Source organism: Onychostoma macrolepis, chromosome 12 (assembly GCF_012432095.1).
Source record: "Onychostoma macrolepis isolate SWU-2019 chromosome 12, ASM1243209v1, whole genome shotgun sequence".
Taxonomy (NCBI): domain Eukaryota; kingdom Metazoa; phylum Chordata; class Actinopteri; order Cypriniformes; family Cyprinidae; genus Onychostoma; species Onychostoma macrolepis.
The window spans coordinates 19,840,736-19,859,492 of NC_081166.1; the positions used below are offsets into that span (position 1 = coordinate 19,840,736).

General features: G+C 42.2%; 1 protein-coding gene across 4 annotated transcripts in view; it reads right to left on the reverse strand.

Moving 5' to 3' along the window:
* The window catches only part of LOC131550953 (ADP-ribosylhydrolase ARH1-like), a 190,827-nt gene that overhangs the window by 47,642 nt on the left and 124,428 nt on the right, over positions 1-18,757 (reverse strand). For all 4 annotated transcript variants that reach the window (XM_058793493.1, XM_058793495.1, XM_058793492.1 and 1 more), the window contains 2 exons: positions 18,348-18,453; positions 17,996-18,262 (listed from right to left, as the gene is read on the reverse strand). In XM_058793493.1, the coding sequence (XP_058649476.1) occupies positions 17,996-18,262; positions 18,348-18,453 (373 nt within the window). The remainder of the gene's footprint in view (positions 1-17,995; positions 18,263-18,347; positions 18,454-18,757) is intronic.

The following is an 18,757-nucleotide window of genomic DNA, read 5'->3' on the forward strand; positions in this document are numbered from 1 at the left end:
ATATGCATACATTTACTAGACTAAAACTAGTAAAAATAAACAGGAAGGTTATGCCAAAATATCAATACTATATAAAAAAATGAATTTTATATATATATATATATATATATATATATATCTACGCAGTGTAGAATACAATGTATATTATGGGACAACTTTTTTTTTTTCCCTATATTATTGAGTACTCCTGCCCCGAGAGCAACGCATAGTTCAGTTAAAAGAACAGTAATATGAATATTGAGTACTCCTGCCCTGAGAGCAGCACATAGTTCAGTAAAAATAATATGAATGTTGAATACTCCAGCCCTGAGAGCAGCACCTAGTTCAGTAAAAAGAACAGTAATAGGGACCTATTGAGTACTCCTGCCCCAAGAGCAGCACATAGTTCAATAAAAAGAACAGTAATAGGGACCTATTAAGTACTCCTGCCCTGAGAGCAGCACATAGTTCAGTAATAATAATATGAATATTGAGTACTCCTGCCCTGAGAGCAGCACATAGTTCAGTAAAAATAACAGTGATATTAATACTGAGTACTCCTGCCCTGAGAGCAGCACATAGTTCAGTAAAAAGAACAGTAATAGGGACCTATTGAGTACTCCTGCCCTGAGAGCAGCGCATAGTTCAGTAAAAAGAACAGTAATAGGGACCTATTTAGTATTCCTGCCCTGAGAGCAGCACATAGTTCAGTAATAATAATATGAATATTGAGTACTCCTGCCCTGAGAGCAGCACATAGTTCAGTAATAATAATATGAATATTGAGTACTCCTGCCCTGAGAGCAGCACATAGTTCAGTAAAAATAACAGTAATATGAACATTGAGTACTCCTGCCCCAAGAGCAGCGCATAGTTCAGTAAAAATAACAGTGATATTAATACTGAGTACTCCTGCCCTGAGAGCAGCACATAGTTCAGTAAAAAATAATATGAATATTAAGTACTCCTGCCCTGAGAGCAGCACATAGTTCAGTAAAAAGAACAGTAATAGGGACCTATTGAGTACTCCTGCCCCGAGAGCAGCACATAGTTCAGTAAAAAATAATATGAATATTAAGTACTCCTGCTCTGAGAGCAGCACATACAGTAGTTCAGTAAAAATAACAGTAATATGACTATTAAGTACTCCTGCCCTGAGAGCAGCACATAGTTCAGTAAAAATAACAGTAATATGAATATTGAGTACTCCTGCTCTGAGAGCAGCACATAGTTCAGTAAAAATAACAGTGATATTAATACAGAGTACTCCTGCCCCAAGAGCAGCGCATAGTTCAGTAAAAAGAACAGTAATATGAATATTGAGTACTTCTGCCCTGAGAGCAGTACTAATGCTAATGCTAATGCTAACTGACTGATGAAATGTCATGGAGATTTGAACTAGTTATGTTGTCACTCATATCGGTTTCACAGATAGCGCGGTAGCATTGGAAAAGCATGTTTACCTCATTAGCAGCTTTGGTGCGATCGACTGATGAAGTAGTCTAATGAAAATGCATACTATTTGTTCTGTGCATCTTTGTTCGCTAATTATCTCACTAAAGGTTTGAGATGGGTTTTTTTGTTTTTGTTTGTTTGTTTGTTTCATTAAAATACATGGTAAATTCACTTACCTTGTTATAAATGCCTCCCACAAAGCGTCAGTAACGTATCTGTCTGATGTATTCCCTCCTCCACACACACGCATGTTCAAATTTCCTGACCCCGCCTCTGCTTCAATTTCATTGGTTGAATCTGTGAACCAATCATTTTCCTTTCTGCCCTCAGAACATGTTTGAGTAAGTAAAACTCCCATCTGCACAATTCACCTATAGCTCAAATCTCAGCAACAGTGTTGGAGATTATGCCATATCAAATATAAGCCCCTCCCATTTCAGTGCACTTACCGTCAAAGCTCAGTCACCCCTGTCTGATCACAGCCAGATCAATCTTTGCATTAAAGGTGAAAACATCAAATCAAGAGAAATTCATAAAAAGCCAATTCATCTACATAAGCTCAAAACACCATATAGATGGACTCATAATGCTGCTGAAACATATATTAAAGTATTGAAGTCTAATGAAATAGTCAATTCCATAACACTGTTTAATAATTCAGCATATGATAATAATTGGATAGGAATAAATTTAGCAATTAAACATATTACTGACATTTTTGAAAATATAGCAAAAAAGGCTAATTTTAATAAAACTACCACATATAAATACAAAAACAGAGCTAAACAAAAACCTTCTGAAAAGTGGTTTGACCATGACTGTAAAACAACAAGACAAGAGCTACGATTAATTTCAAATCAAAAACACAAAGATCCAGTCAACTCAGAATTACGCTTAAAGCACTCAGAACTTCTGAAACAATACAAACACACACTGAGACATAAGAAATTGGATTATTATAACAACATACTTCAGAAGATCGAAAACACAATTGATCAGGGTCAGTTCTGGAGCACTTGGAACAGTCTAAACAATACAAAGCCACAAGAACTAGCCATACAAGATGGACACATTTGGAAAGATTATTTTGAGAAGCTCTATACACATCAAATTGACCATCTGAATAATCCCAACCAGTTAAAAGTCCTTGAAAAATTGAATGCTCTTGAATCATGTATCAAAAATAACCAAAATCCACTAGATTATCCAATAACCCAACAAGAACTTAGTGGAAAACTGAAATCCCTCAAATGTAAGAAATCCTGTGGCCCTGACAACATAAAAAACGAGATGCTTAAAAACAGCTCTCCTGAACTTCAGAGTGCACTACTCAAACTTTTTAATTTGACTTTGAGTTCAGGCGTTTTTCCTGAGGTCTGGAACACTGGACTCATCTCTCCTATCTTTAAAAGAGGAGACAAAACAGATCCTAATAACTACAGAGGAATATGTGTAACCAGTAATTTGGCAAAAGTATTTTGCTCTATAATCAACTCTCGGATTTCATCTTTCTTAAAGCAGCACAATGTCATCAGCAAATCTCAAATTGGCTTCCTCCCTAAACATCGAACGACTGACCATATTCACACACTACACACATTAATAAATGAACATGTACACCAAAAGAAAGAGGGAAAAATATTTGCATGCTTCATAGATTTTAAGAAGGCTTTTGACTCCATTTGGCATAATGGATTATTTGATAAAATCCTTCAAAGTGGCATAGGGGGTAAAATATATGACTTAATTAAAAACATGTATAACCAAAATAAATGTGCAGTAAAAATTGGACAGCAAAGGACAGACTATTTTTCTCAACAGCGAGGAGTGAGACAGGGCTGCTGCCTCAGCCCGACTTTATTTAACATATATATCAATGAATTGGCAGATCTACTGGACCAGTCAGACAGTCCAGGACTACAATTATTCCACACAGAAGTCAAATATTTACTGTATGCTGATGACTTGCTAATTCTATCTAAAACTCCAGAAGGTCTCCAGAACAACCTTGACATTTTAACTAAATACTGCCACGATTGGAACTTAGAAGTCAACATCCAAAAAACTAAGATAATGATATTTCAGAAAAAAAACAGAAATCTAGAACATAAACATCTATTTACTTTAAACAACACCACACTTCAACATGCTTTACAGTATAATTATCTTGGTCTGGCCTTAACCTCCACTGGAAATTTCAATATAGCAATAAAAACATTACTTGTAAAAGCCCGCAGGGCACCAGCACGCTATTCGAACAAAAATATTCAAAATAGACATCCCCATCAGAATCTGGACAAAGATTTTCGATAGTGTCATACTGCCTATTGCCCTGTATGGAAGCGAGATCTGGGACCCAGTGAGTAACTACAGCCATAAAGATTGGCACAAACACCCTTTAGAAGCTCTGCATGTAGAGTTCTGCAGAAGCATCCTTCATGTGCACAGAAACACACCTAATAACGCCTGCACAGCGGAGTTAGGCCGTCTCCCCCTGAATCTAATCATTAAAAAAAGATTTTTAAAGTTCTGGATCCACTTAAACTCTAGTTCTGAAGATTCTCTTCATTTTAAAGCACTAAAAACACAAAAAATGAGCGCTCAAAAAAGTCATCTTTGTGTAATGGTGTCAGATCTGACTAACAAAGCACTCAATATCACTGACCCTGAAAAACCTGGAAGAATCAAAGAAATTATGAATAAAGAGAAGGAGACGTACATACAGCATTGGAAAGAACAAACCAAAGACCAAAGTCGTCTCCAATGTTATCTGAAACTCAACAGAGAGTACAGTCTGGCTGACTATCTGGTCTCGGTCAGGAATATAACTCACAGACATTTACTGACAAAGTACAGACTGAGTGACCACCAGCTGGCCATAGAAAGAGGACGACATAAAAAGATGTGGTTACCTAAAGAAGAGCGAATCTGTAACGAATGTAGATCAGGATCAGTTGAGACGGAGGAACACTTCCTCTTCCACTGTGACAAATACACGTCCTTAAGAGACGCACTGTACTGTCAAATACAGCAGATTATTCCTGAGTTCCAGTCACTCCATGAACATGACAAACTAGGAATATTACTTGGTGAAGGGCCTGCTTCCTCTTTGATAGCACAACATATTTATAAATGCCATAAACTAAGAAGTAAAGAGTGAACACATCTGCATTAGTAGTGCCATTAATGTTTATATAATTATATATGGATGTATTTTGTTTTGTTTATTTATGGATGTATATATTTTTTTTTTATTCTGTTATGTACAATGCTTTGGCAATATGTATCCAAGTATGTCATGCCAATAAAGCAATTTGAATTAAATTGAATTGAATTGAGTGTGTGTAAGAGCCCAAAGAATCAGCCATACTGTTGATTCATTGTCTATAGCATAATTGTCAGAGAGTCTCAGTCACCACCAATCACGCACACCAGATCACAATCACCAGAGTACTAACCACCGCCACCTGTCACCACTCAGCCCGAGCACTATATGAAGGCACTCCTCCTGCACAGGCACTGTCTGGTATTGAACATTCATGATGTACTAACCTGACTCTCTCCTGCTCTTCTTACTAGCCAGTGTGTCTAGCGATCGTTCCCCGTATTCGACAGTTCCAGTGCTCCACTGCTCCTTTGTTCCCTGGATCCCTACAGTTCTCCTGAGAGGAACACAGGATAGGATTCTGCTCACAAACCAGCCTCACGTAACCTCTTCACTCAGTTTACCCACCTTGTTTCTCAGCCTGGCTCTTCTCCCCCCGACTCTGCCTAATAAAGAAACTGTTTGTGCACTTACATCTGTGTCCTCTCGTCTGTGTGCTGACAGAATACCAGACCATCAAACCAGGACCGGGGATGGAATCTCAGAGCCCCGCGGCGGCGGACTTCCTCGGAGAGCTCGTCAGCACTCTTCGAGCCACACTCATCCTGGTCCTCCAACCTCCATCTGCCTCAGCCAGTCCCATGGCCTTTCCTGCTCAATATTCGGGTGAGGTGGTAGAATGTGGCGGTTTCATGATTCAACTCTCTCTCTTTATCGAGATGCAGCCCCAGAGATTTGTCACGGAGCGGTCGAAGGTGGCATTCCTGATTTCGCTGCTCACCGGACGAGCATTGCTCTGGGCACGAGCGATTTGGGATTCCCAGAGCACGTTAATTAACTTCTTCGATGCCTTCACAGCTCACTTCAAGCAAGTCTTCGGCCAAACAACCGGCACTCTATCGGTCGCCGACCAGCTCCTTCGCCACCGTCAGGGTTCAAGATCCACAGATGATTATACCCTGCAGTTCCGCACCCTAGCGGCCTCTAGTGGTTGGAATGAGGTAGCGTTGCTGGCGGCTTACCGTCAAGGTCTCAATCCCCAGATCCGCTCTCTGATGGTCATATACGATGATACTGCTGGCCTAGAGGTCTTCATGCAGAAGGCCATGAGGATATCCCAACGCCTTACAGCCTGCCAGCTGAGTGAAACCGCCCTTTCACCAGTCTCACCCGTAGCCTGTCCTCCAGTACCAGAACCCATGGCAGTGGATTCCTTTCGTCTCTCACGCACAGAACGAGCTCGACGGCTCGCCTCCGGTCTGTGCCTCTATTGTGGAGCTTCGGGACACATCATCCGGACGTGCCCTTCACGTCCCCCACGCCCATCGGTGAGTATGCTCCAGGTCGAGCCAGAGATCTCTACATTACCTCTGTTACCAGTCCAACTACTCACCGCACGACATTCCATTACAGGGTCTGCCCTCCTTGACTCGGGCTCCTCAGGAAACTTCATCTCCCACTCCCTTCTAAAACGCCTCAACCTTCCACGGAGAAGGCAAGCCCAGGAGCTCAAAATAGAAACCATCCAAGGCAAACCGCTTGGGCGTGGGCATATCAAGTACCGGTCTCCACCCGTATCCCTGCAAGTGGGATGCTTCCATCAGGAGACGATTTCATTTCTGGTACTGGAGGGATCCACCGTGGACATCATCCTGGGATGTCCTTGGCTCTCCCACCATTCACCCATAGTCAGATGGGAGTCCAGTGAGATCCTCCGGTGGAGTGAAGCTTGCCATCAAAACTGTCTCTCCCATGTTCCCGCACCTCCAGCCAGAACCTCCCATCTTCGGGTCTACTCTACCCTTGTGGAGAGTCCCGAACCCCAGAAAAGCCCCGAAATCCCATCTGACTATGTAGCGTTCCAGGATGTGTTGAGTAAACAGGCAGCCACCCAACTACCACCACATCGGCCTCGGGACTGTGCCATTTGACTTGCTGCCTGGAACACTGCCCCCCAAGGGCCGAGTCTACCCCCTGTCCATCCCGGAGCGCAAGGCAATGGAGAACTACATCAAGGAGGCTCTCCAACAAGGATTCATTCGTCCTTCCACCTCTCCAGCGGCCTCGAGCTTCTTCTTCGTGGGGAAAAAGGATGGAGGCCTCCGGCCATGTATAGATTACCGAGCCCTGAATGAACACACCGTCAAGCTCCCCTATCCACTTCCCCTGGTCCCGGCCGCCCTCGAGGAACTCCGTGGGGCCCACATCTTCTCGAAGCTGGACCTGCGGAGTACGTATAACCTCGTTCGAATCCGGGAGGGCGATGAGTGGAAGACGGCGTTCATCACCCCTGCTGGTCACTATGAATACTTAGTTATGCCGTATGGCCTCTCCAACTCGCCGTCCGTCTTCCAGGGGTTTATGAACGAGGTGTTCCGGGAGTTCCTTCACAGATTTGTCATCGTGTATATAGACGATATCCTGATCTACTCCCGGAACCTGGCCGAACATCGCCACCACGTCACGCAGGTCCTAGAACAGCTCCGGAGACATCAGCTCTACCTTAAGCTCGAGAAATGTGAGTTCCATTGCCCCAAGGTCCAGTTCCACGGTTACTTCATCAGTGCGGAAGGCATCCAGATGGACCAGGGGAAGGTCCAAGCCATTCAAGACTGGCCCCAACCACAATCCATCAAGGAGCTCCAGTGATTCTTGGGTTTTGCCAACTTTTACCGGAGATTTATCAAGAACTACAGCCTCCTCTCAGCCCCCCTTATGTCTATGCTCCGACGCAAACCCAAGTCGCTATCCTGGAACCCCGAAGCTCAGGCCGCCCTCAAGAGGCTCAAGGAGACCTTCTGCACTGCTCCCCTACTCTCCCATCCGGATCCCCAACTCCCGTTCGTGGTGGAAGTGGACGCCTCCACCACCGGTGTGGGAGCAGTGCTGTCACAACACTGTGGAGAGCCTCCCCGCCTCCATCCTTGCGCTTATTTCTCCAAGAAACTCACACCGGCGGAGCAGAATTATGACATCGGCAACCGGGAACTGCTAGCCATTAAGCTCGCATTGGAGGAGTGGCGACACTGGCTGGAGGGAGCCACACACCCCTTTGAGGTCATTACAGACCATAAGAACCTTGAGTATATCTGCAGTGCCAAGAGGCTGAACCCCCGCCAGGCCCGCTGGGCCCTCTTCTTTACCCGGTTCCTATTCACGATCACCTACCGGCCTGGAGACAAGAACGTCAAGGCGGATTCCCTCTCTCGTATCCATTCTCCTGATGAAGCTCCGGCTTCTGAGCCAATCCTCCCTCCAGCCCTCATCGTCAGCCCCCTCCAGTGGGATCTGGAGGATCACATTCGTGTTGCCACCCTCTCCGAACCTGCTCCGCCGGGAGGCCCAGAAGGGAGAACTTGCATTCCATCCACCCTGCGGCCAACCCTTCTGGGCCTAGTACACTCTTCTCCGGGCTCTGGACATCCAGGCAGCCAGCGTACTCTCTCGCTCCTACAAGCTCGGTACTGGTGGCCCAGTATGGTCCAAGAGGTCTCCCAGTATGTTTGCAGTTGCTCAGTCTGTGCCACCACTAAAACACCACATCATCTCCCGGCGGGCAAACTCACGCCCTTGCCGATCCCCCACCGTCCCTGGTCCCACGTCGGAGTCGACTTTATGACCGATCTCCCTAACTCTGAGGGGTATACCTGCATCCTCGTCGCAGTGGATCGGTTTTCCAAGGCATGCAGGTTGATACCCCTCAAGGGGCTCCCCACGGCTCTTGAGACCGCCGAATCACTGTTCCAACACGTTTTCCGAAACTTTGGTATCCCAGAGGATATAGTTTCCGACCGTGGGCCCCAGTTCATCTCACGGGTTTGGAAGGCCTTCAAACTCCTGGGCGTCTCAGTCAGCCTTTCCTCTGGTTATCACCCCCAAACCAATGGCCAGACTGAGCGGAAGATCCAGGAGATTGGGAGATACCTCCGGACATACTGCCATTCCAACCAGCACAGCTGGAGCCGCTTCCTCCCCTGGGCCGAGTATGCACAGAACTCCCTTAAACAAACCACCACTGGCCTCACCCCCTTCCAGTGCATACTCGGCTTCCAACCCCCACTATTTCCCTGGACCGAAGAACCCTCCGACGTTCCAGCTGTGGACCACTGGTTCCGAACGAGCGAGAGAGTTTGGGACTCAGCCCATATCCACCTCCAACAGGCAGTACGGAGACATAAAACCTTTGCAGATGCCCGCCGGTCCAACGCCCCCATCTATCGCCCAGGAGATAAGGTTTGGCTCTCAACCCGGGATCTACATCTCCGTCTGCCCTGTAAAAAGCTGAGTCCCCGCTATATTGGTCCGTTCACGATCATGAGGCAGATTAATGAGGTCACCTTTCACCTACAACTCTCTGCACAATATCGTATCCATCCTGTGTTCCATGTCTCACTCCTTAAACCCTTCTCTCCCTCAGCTCCCGATCCCAACGAACCGGCCGTACCTCCTCCCGAGGTCTTGGCAGAACCCACCATCTACCAAGTACGGAATATCCTGGACTCTCGACGTCGGGGCGGTCACCTGGAGTACTTCATTGATTGGGAGGGATACGGGCCCGAAGAAAGGTCATGGGTAGCCAGGGACGATGTGCTAGATCCTTCCCTTCTAGCGGAATTCCACCAGAACCACCCTAACTGCCCTGCTCTCAGAGGCCGTGGCCGCCCCCGTCGTCGCCCCAGGGCGTCAGGAGCCGCCCCTGGAGGAGGGGGTACTGTCAGAGAGTCTCAGTCACCACCAATCACGCACACCAGATCACAATCACCAGAGTACTAACCACCGGCACCTGTCACCACTCAGCCCGAGCACTATATGAAGGCACTCCTCCTGCACAGGCACTGTCTGGTATTGAACATTCATGATGTACTAACCTGACTCTCTTCTGCTCTACTTACTAGCCAGTGTGTCTAGCGATCGTTCCCCGTATTCGACAGTTCCAGTGCTCCACCGCTCCTTTGTTCCCTGGATCCCCACAGTTCTCCTGAGAGGAACACAGGATAGGATTCTGCTCACAAACCAGCCTCACGTAACCTCTTCACTCAGTTCACCCACCTTGTTTCTCAGCCTGGCTCTTCTCCCCCCGACTCTGCCTAATAAAGAAACTGTTTGTGCACTTACATCTGTGTGCTGACAATAATCCTGTACACTTCTATACGAGGTGGATGTTGTAAAGCCATCAACACAAACACATCGAGGATGCTCTCAGCCCTCTTCCACAGTTAGACCCCCCCCAAACACCTTAATTATCAGAAAGACATTAGGGTGGATGGTAGGTGGTTTGAAAAATTGCTTGGCTCTTTGTCTTAAGATTTTAACATTAGTCTATGGATCAGCTTGTACTGATCCTACAGAGCTGTGTCAGGATGCACAATGGTTTTAGAAAGGCCCGAACTTAAAAAAAAATCAGAAGGATATAAACCATGTGGTGGGTAATAGTCTTCGCGAATGCTTTTATTTTTTGTCTTCGCCATTAACGTTTAGCCCATAGATCAGGTAGACATGTTTGGAGGTTGTATACTGTACAACCTAAAACAAAGTACAATCACCCAAACATGACGCCGTTTTTTCCTTCCACCACTGGAAGGTAGATGCCCTCGCACCTTCCTACTCAGAAGGTAAGAGACATTAACATAGCCTATAGATCAGACCATGGTGAGGTGTCGACATAAACACTGTTGTACAGGCCCGGAAAGTCAGGAAGGAGACATTTGAAGAAAGGATGATTTTAGACTAGAATATTTTAGACTAGTTAGGACATGTGAAAAGTTTACATGACTAGACTAACTTTTCAATACATGTTTGATACTACCAGTCAGGGTAACACATTGCAATCCAAATACACACAGAGACAGGAGGGCTAAACATGCAACTTAATTCACAGATAGGCAACTGGACTGCATGGATCTCACTTTAACTCATGTGAGTTCTCTTAGAACGTTCTTGTTTTATTTCTTTTAAACTATTTTATTGTTTCTTCATTTGCCTTCAAGAGTGGAAAATATACTGAAACTCTTAGGATCTAAAAAGAACATGTCCAGGCATAACACTTTTTCAGAAGCTTGGATGAATTAGACACTGACTTGGATAATTGTTTGCCATTTTGATCTATTGAGCAACCATTGATGACAATAGGGACAAATGTTTGGAAAAATCTTTGGTTAGAATAATGGTCCATTGTTAACAAGTAACTATGCAGGAAGTAATAGGTAGTACTACATTAACACTTAACTTAATACTATTAACTAATAGAGAAGCAATATTAACTAAGTAGTAGCAAATTTAGGAGAAAGGTAGTTCCTTATTAGATATTTGATACTTATTAAATAAAAATCTCCTCATTGAGAACTACTTGTGAACTATGACCAATTAATAAAGAATAACCAATGAATTACTAATCACAACAGTAACATCTTAAAAGTGAACAATTGGGTTCTTTGTGGAAACTAATTTATGAATATGATATCCCCCAAATAAGTTGGCTACAGTTTGAAATTGTGACTACTACTCTTACCAAAGGATGGATATACTCTGTTTATTTCAAACAAAAACAGAGAATAATAATAAAAATAATTCATTTAAAAATGTTAATAATTAGGAAGTAATTGAATTAGCTAACAATTATGAGCCCTAGTTTGTGTCAGTTCAGTCTGCCTCCGATAATGTTAAAGAGGTGTGTGAACTTGCAAGTACGATGTCAGTCACTGTAATATGCTCTGGTCCGCTCCCTGCTTACCGTGGCGATGAGATTCATAGCAGACTGTCGTCACTTAATGGCTGGATGTCTAAGTGGTGCCCACAAAATAACATAGGCTTTATAGACAATTGGAAGAATTTTTGGGGCAGACCTGACCTGTTGAAAAGAGATGGTGTTCATCCCTCCTGGGGTGGTGTCGCTCTTCTCTCTAGAAATATGGCACATAGTCTTAGAGTTCGTACTTGACTAACTGGGGCCCAGGTCAGGAAGCAGACAGACTGGCTAAACCGATCGTCTGCTAGCCGCCTCACGTCACAGAAGTCAGTTAACTCTCAGCACATAGAAACTTTTTCACCTAGATATCACACTATAGAGACTGTGTCTGTTCCCCGAACTAGAAAATACAGAAAACATCCAAACCAAAGTAATAGTAACAATTTAATTGATGTTCAACAAATAAAAAAAACGATATAATACAGATAAACACATGATAAAACTTGGCTTATTGAATATTAGATCTCCTTCTTCAAAAGCAATTTTTGTAAATTATATGTTCACTGACCATAAACTAGATGTGCTTTGTCTGACAGAAACCTGGCTAAAACCAGATGATTACATTACTTTAAACGAGTCTACACCACCAGATTACTGTTACAAACATGAACTGCGTCCGAAAGGTAAAGGGGGAGGTGTTGCTACAATTTATAGCAATATTTTCAGTATCTCTCAGAAGTCGGGTTTCAAGTATAATTCGTTCGAAGTAATGGTGCTTCATATAACGTTATCCAAAGAAACAAGTATTAATTATGAATCCCCTGTGATGTTTGTACTGGCTACTGTATACAGGCCACCAGGGCACCATACAGACTTTATTAAAGAATTTGCTGATTTTCTATCGGAGTTAGTGCTGACTGCAGATAAAGTCCTAATCGTTGGTGATTTTAATATCCATGTTGATAATGAAAAACATTCGTTGGGATCAGCATTTATAGACATTCTAAACTCCATTGGTGTTAAACAACATGCGTCAGGACCTACTCATTGTTGAAATCATACTCTAGATTTAATACTGTCACATGGAATTAATGTCAGTGGCATTGAAATTTGGCAGCAGAGCAATGATATCTCAGATCATTATCTAGTCTCCTGTATATTCCATATAGCTAAAGCTGTAAAGCCAACTCCTTGTTACAAATATGGTAGAACCATTACCTCTACCACAAAAGACTGCTTTATAAATAATTTTCCTGACTTATCTCAGTTCCTCAGCATGTCCAATAGTTCAGAACAACTTGATGATGTAACAGGAACTATGGACTCTCTCTTTTCTAGCACTTTAGATGTGGTTGCTCCTTTACGCTTAAGGAAGATTAAGGATAAGAGTCCAACACCGTGGTATAATGAGCACACTCGCACCCTAAAGAGAGCAGCCCGGAAAATGGAGCGCAGCTGGAGGAAAACTAAATTAGAGGTATTTCGTTTAGCTTGGCGGGAAAGTACCCTATCCTACAGAAAAGCATTAAAAACTGCTAGATCTGATTACTTTTCGTCTCTTCTAGAAGAAAACAAACATAACCCTCTGTATTTATTCAATACAGTGACTAAATTAACGAAAAATAAAGCATCAACAGGTGTTGGCATTTCCCAAGAGCATAGCAGTAATGACTTTATGAACTACTTCACTTCCAAGATCGATACTATCAGAGATAAAATTGTATCCTTGCAGCCGTCAGCTACAGTATTGCATCATATAGTGCACTATAGATCCCCTGAGGAACAATTCCATTCATTCTCTACTGTAGGAGAGGAAGAATTGTATGAACTTGTTAAATCATCTAAACCAACAACATGTATGTTAGACCCTATCCCATCTAAACTACTAAAAGAGCTGCTTCCAGAAGTCATAGATCCTCTTTTGGCTATTATTAATTCATCATTGTCATTAGGATATGTCCCCAAAACCTTCAAATTGGCTGTTATTAAGCCTCTCATTAAAAAACCACAACTTGACCCCAAAGATTTAGTTAATTACAGACCGATCTCAAATCTCCCTTTTCTGTCAAAGATACTAGAAAAGGTAGTATCCTCACAATTATATTCCTTCCTAGAGAAAAATGATATCTGTGAGGAATTCCAGTCAGGATTTAGATCGTATCATAGTACGGAGACTGCTCTCATTAGAGTTACAAATGACCTGCTTCTATCATCTGATCGTGGTTGTATCTCTTTATTAGTTCTACTGGATCTTAGCGCTACGTTCGACACTATCGACCACAACATTCTTTTGAATAGACTACAAAACTTTGTTGGAATTAGTGGAAGCGCCTTAGCATGGTTCAAATCGTACTTATCTGACCGCCATCAGTTCGTAGCAGTGAATGAAGAGGTATCATATCGATCACAAGTGCAGTATGGAGTACCTCAAGGCTCAGTACTAGGGCCGTTACTTTTCACGCTTTACATGTTACCCTTGGGAGATATTATCAGGAGACATGGTGTTAGCTTTCACTGTTATGCTGATGATACTCAGCTCTATATTTCTTTGCAGCCCGGTGAAACAAACCAAACTGAGAAAATAACGGAATGCATAGTCAATATAAAAAACTGGATGAGTAATTTTTTAGTCTAAATTGCGACCAACGTCAAATGCAGAAATGTTAATTCATGCATTTATGACCTCAAGGTTAGACTATTGTAATGCTTTATTGGGTGGTTGTTCTGCACGCTTGATCAACAAACTACAGTTGGTCCAAAATGCAGCAGCTAGAGTCCTTACTAGAACCAGGAAATATGACCATATTAGCCCGGTTCTGTCAACACTGCACTGGCTCCCTATCAAACATCGGATAGATTTTAAAATCTTGTTAATTACTTATAAAGCCCTGAATGGCTAAGCTCCTCAGTACTTGAGCGAGCTCTTATCACATTATAGTCCTCCACGTCCGCTGCGTTCTCAAAATTCTGGCCGTTTGATAATACCTAGAATATCTAAATCGACTGCGGGCGGCAGATCCTATTCCTATTTAGCAAACAAACTCTGGAACAATCTACCTAACACTGTTCGGGAGGCAGACACACTCTGTCAGTTTAAATCTAGATTAAAGACCTATCTCTTTAGCCTGGCGTACACATAACACACTAATACGCTTCTATTATTCAAATCCATTAAAGGATTGTTAGGCTGCATTAATTAGATCAACCGGAACCGGGAACACTCCTCATAACACACAATGTACTCGTTACATCGTAAGTAGAATCGCATCTACGCTAATATTTGTCTGTTTCTTTCCTATTCTGTTTCTCAGTCCGTATCCGATCAGATGATGTCTACAGCCCTGATCGTCAGCAGAGACCAGGACACCCAGATGAGCCCCAGAGACATAGCTCCAGTGAAGACCTCGATTAAAACTGGGGTAGTCGTGGCCTAATGGTTAGAGAGGTTGCTGGTTCGATTCTCGCACCGGCAGGAATTGAAGGTGGGGATTGTGAATGAACAGCACTCTCTCTACCTTCGATACTATGACTTAGGTGCCCTTGAGCAAGGCACCGAACCCCTAATTGCTCCCCGGGCGCTGGAGCAAGGCTGCCCACTGGTCCGGGTGTGTGTTCACTGTGTGTGTGTGTGTGTGTGTGTGTGTGTGTGTGTGCACACTTGTTCACTACTCACTGCTGTGTGTGTGCACTTGGATGGGTTAAATGCAGAGCACCATTTCGAGTATGGGTCACCATACTTGACAATACGTCACGACTTAACTTAACTTAAATACAATAAAACTAAAAATATAACAAAATAACTAAAAATATAATAAAATACCTAACTACATAATACTACTATTGTTAGAAATTGCAACAAAATTAAAAATAGAAATATAAACTTTTGAACTGTGGGTTTCGTCTGGCCAGAGGAGAACTGGCCCCCCGACTGAGTCTGGTTTCTACCAAGGTTTTTTTTTCTCCATTCTGTCACAGAGGGAGTTTTGGTTCCTTGCCGCTGTCGCCTCTGGCTTGCTCAGTTGGGGACACTTAATTTCTAGCGATTATCGCCGATTTGATTGCACAGATACTATTTAAACTAAACTGAGCTAGACAATGACATCTCTGAATTCAATAATGAAATGCCTTTAACTGAATAGTGTTTAATCTTATCATTATACATTACTGACACTCTATCCTCCAATTTGATACTGTTAAGTGCTTTGACACAATCTGTATTGTTAAAAGCACTATACAAATAAAGGTGACTTGACTTGACTCCAAAAGACCTACTTTTAGTGACAGTAGGCTGGGGAGGACTTTTCTTGAATATAAATAATGATGTTCTCTTGACAAATGCAATTCACATTCTTAATGAAGGCATGGACTGCATTTATATTGTGTTAAGCACAAAACTGCATATTCCAGATTACAGTGTCTGGTAAAATCACTAGTGCCTCACAAAAATGTATGACTGTACACTATGTGTCAGATTTAAATATGTTAAATAACTTATTAAATTACTTAGTAATTACTGAGTGGTTAATGTGTTTTTCACTTTAAAATAATGGTCCAGATCACTAGTAGTTCCTGCAAGCTGACAAGGTAACGTTTGAGTAATTACTGAGGGGTTAATGTATTTTTGACTTCAAAGCTAAAGTGCTACTTAAGAAGTGAAAAACACGTTAACCCCACAGTAATTACTCACACGTTTTATATCTGACACATTATCTACAATCATACATTTGTGTGAGGCACTAGTGATATTTTACCAGTAGGTCATTTGGAGTGGGATACATATTGGACCGACATAAAACAGAATTCATAATTGTGAACTAATTCAATCATGAGCTTGTCAGCATCACTTCCTAATTATTAACATTATCGTTTTTATTATTATTCTCTGTTTTTGATTGAAATAAACATAGTACATCCATCCTTTGGTAAGAGTAGTAGTCACAATTTCAAACTGTAGCCAACTTATTTGGGGGATATCATATTCATAAATTAGTTTCCACAAAGAACCCAATCGTTCACTTTTAAGACGTTACTGTTGTGATTCGTAATTAATTGGTTATTCTTTATTACTTGGTCATAGTTCGCAAGTAGTTCTCAATGAGGATATTTTTATTTAATAATTATCACATATCTTATAAGGAACTACCTTTGTCCTAAAATTGTTACTACTTACTGCATAGTTAATCTTGCTTCTCTATTAGTTAATAGTATTACGTTAAGTGTTAATGTAGTACTACCTATTACATCCTGCATATTTACTTGTTAATAACGGACCATTATTCTAAAGTGTTACCGAATCTTTCATCCCAAAACAAAGGAACACAATACCTCTCATCTCATTCATTCTTGTTCTTATTCAAAGGTGTGAAACAACTAGAGTGCTTGACGGACCAACCCATCCGAGATTGCAGTAGCACTTCATAACACATGGTAAAACAAAATGGTTGAATCATATGCCGATCACAAAATGGACACGGCCATAAACAGGGTGTCATAAACATCAGAAAACGGGAACAGGAGGTCAGAGGTGTCAATTTGACACCTGGGGGTCATAAATCACTTTTGACAGGTAGTCCCTGTCTTTTCTTTTTGTGCTGCCCACACACACCAAATAGCAACTCCTATCACAGGAAGAGCAGCAGTTAGGGGAATGACCTCCATGGTCGTGACGGGACAAACAGATGAGTCATAGGAGACAGACAGTTCATAAATGGCTTTCTTGGCCATAACAGGACAGGCCGAGAGTTAAGGGCAGACTGACAGTTCAGGAGTAGGCGGGAGAAGAATGGGCATATCCAAATATAACTCTTATGAGTCCAAGGGCAGCTCACCCTCAGCGGTGGTGCAGTGGGCAGGGCATTTCTCTGTATCCATGGTCTGTACTGTTTCACCCACCATCGTGTTCACTGTTTCCAGTTCTCGTGTCTGGTCAGACGCCATGTGATTGACGAGACCTGACTAACTCAAACTGAACAGACAGGAACTTAAAATACACAGGCAAATGAGGATAATGACCAAGACACACCTGAACCAAATGACATAATCAGACACAGACGGGAAACTAGGTCAACAAACTACAGTAAAACAAGTCAGAAGAACAGAGAAACACAGAAAGCATAGCAACAGGGTCCATGTGGTGTGAAAATATTATTGGAAATGCAAACTGTTTCTCCTACCCAACTCTAAACTGCTAAATGAACTTCAAGGCATTAAGATATTATAAACATTAATAATAATCAATTTATGTAAGGGTGCTTTGAAACAATGATTATAATGAAAATGCTAATAATTATTATAAAATAATAAAATAATTTCTAAACTGTTCCCCTTTTTTTATGCAAACAGTTTTAAAATACATCTAAAAGTCTGCATTTCAAATGCTTTAAGGTGGTGGGGAGATTCAAAAATGTAACATTGTGTCATTGTATAAATACTTACTAACCTAATATCACATGCATTCAGATTAAAATTGTCCAATATGATCTCCCTGATATTTATCAATCTAGCAATAGAACCACATATTCATGCATTGTGCCTTTAATTTACCTTCTTACCATTTCCATTTTCCAGTAAAGTAGTCCCAGTCTCTCTCAGTCTCCATAACAGCATATCCTGCAGACTTAACAAATGTTTTTGCGACAGGACAAGCCTCCTCCAATAAACCCAGACCCCAGGTTGTGATTGGTCTTCGCTGGACTGCATAAGTGGTGAACAATGCTGAAGCCACAGCTCCAAGGAAACCGGTTGGATGAGGATGGGTCATTCTTCCAGTCTCCACAGCAACCTCAACCAGTGAGGACAGCTGATCAGGACGAGGATATCTTTGAAGCAAAGACAATTAGATATCCCTAACACTACTACCAAATTTCTGTGAAAATACAAAAAGAAAGCATGCCTCACTCTCACCTAAGGCCAATGCACATGGACCTCATGGCTGCCCCACAACCTGTGGCTTCTGGGTTATATGGTACCCTGTAACCCCCTTCAGTGCCTGGGCGCAACTGTGCAATACCTTAAGGGAGAGAAGTAAAAACAGGATATATATATATATATATATATATATTACTGGTGGGCATAGATTAATTTTTTTAATCTAGATTAATCTCGGAATTAATCTAGATTAATCTAGATTAAAATGGCTCATTTGAATTCTGCCAAGTAGATCAGAATAAGTTCACTACTAGTAGTAAACAACTAGCAGTCATCAAGAATTTAATATTGATAATAACATTGAAGACATTGTATGATTATGCCTTAAAGATAAGGTTTTAATAGTTTTAGTAGTAGTAGCCGTTCTGCCCAATGTCTTCAAGTGA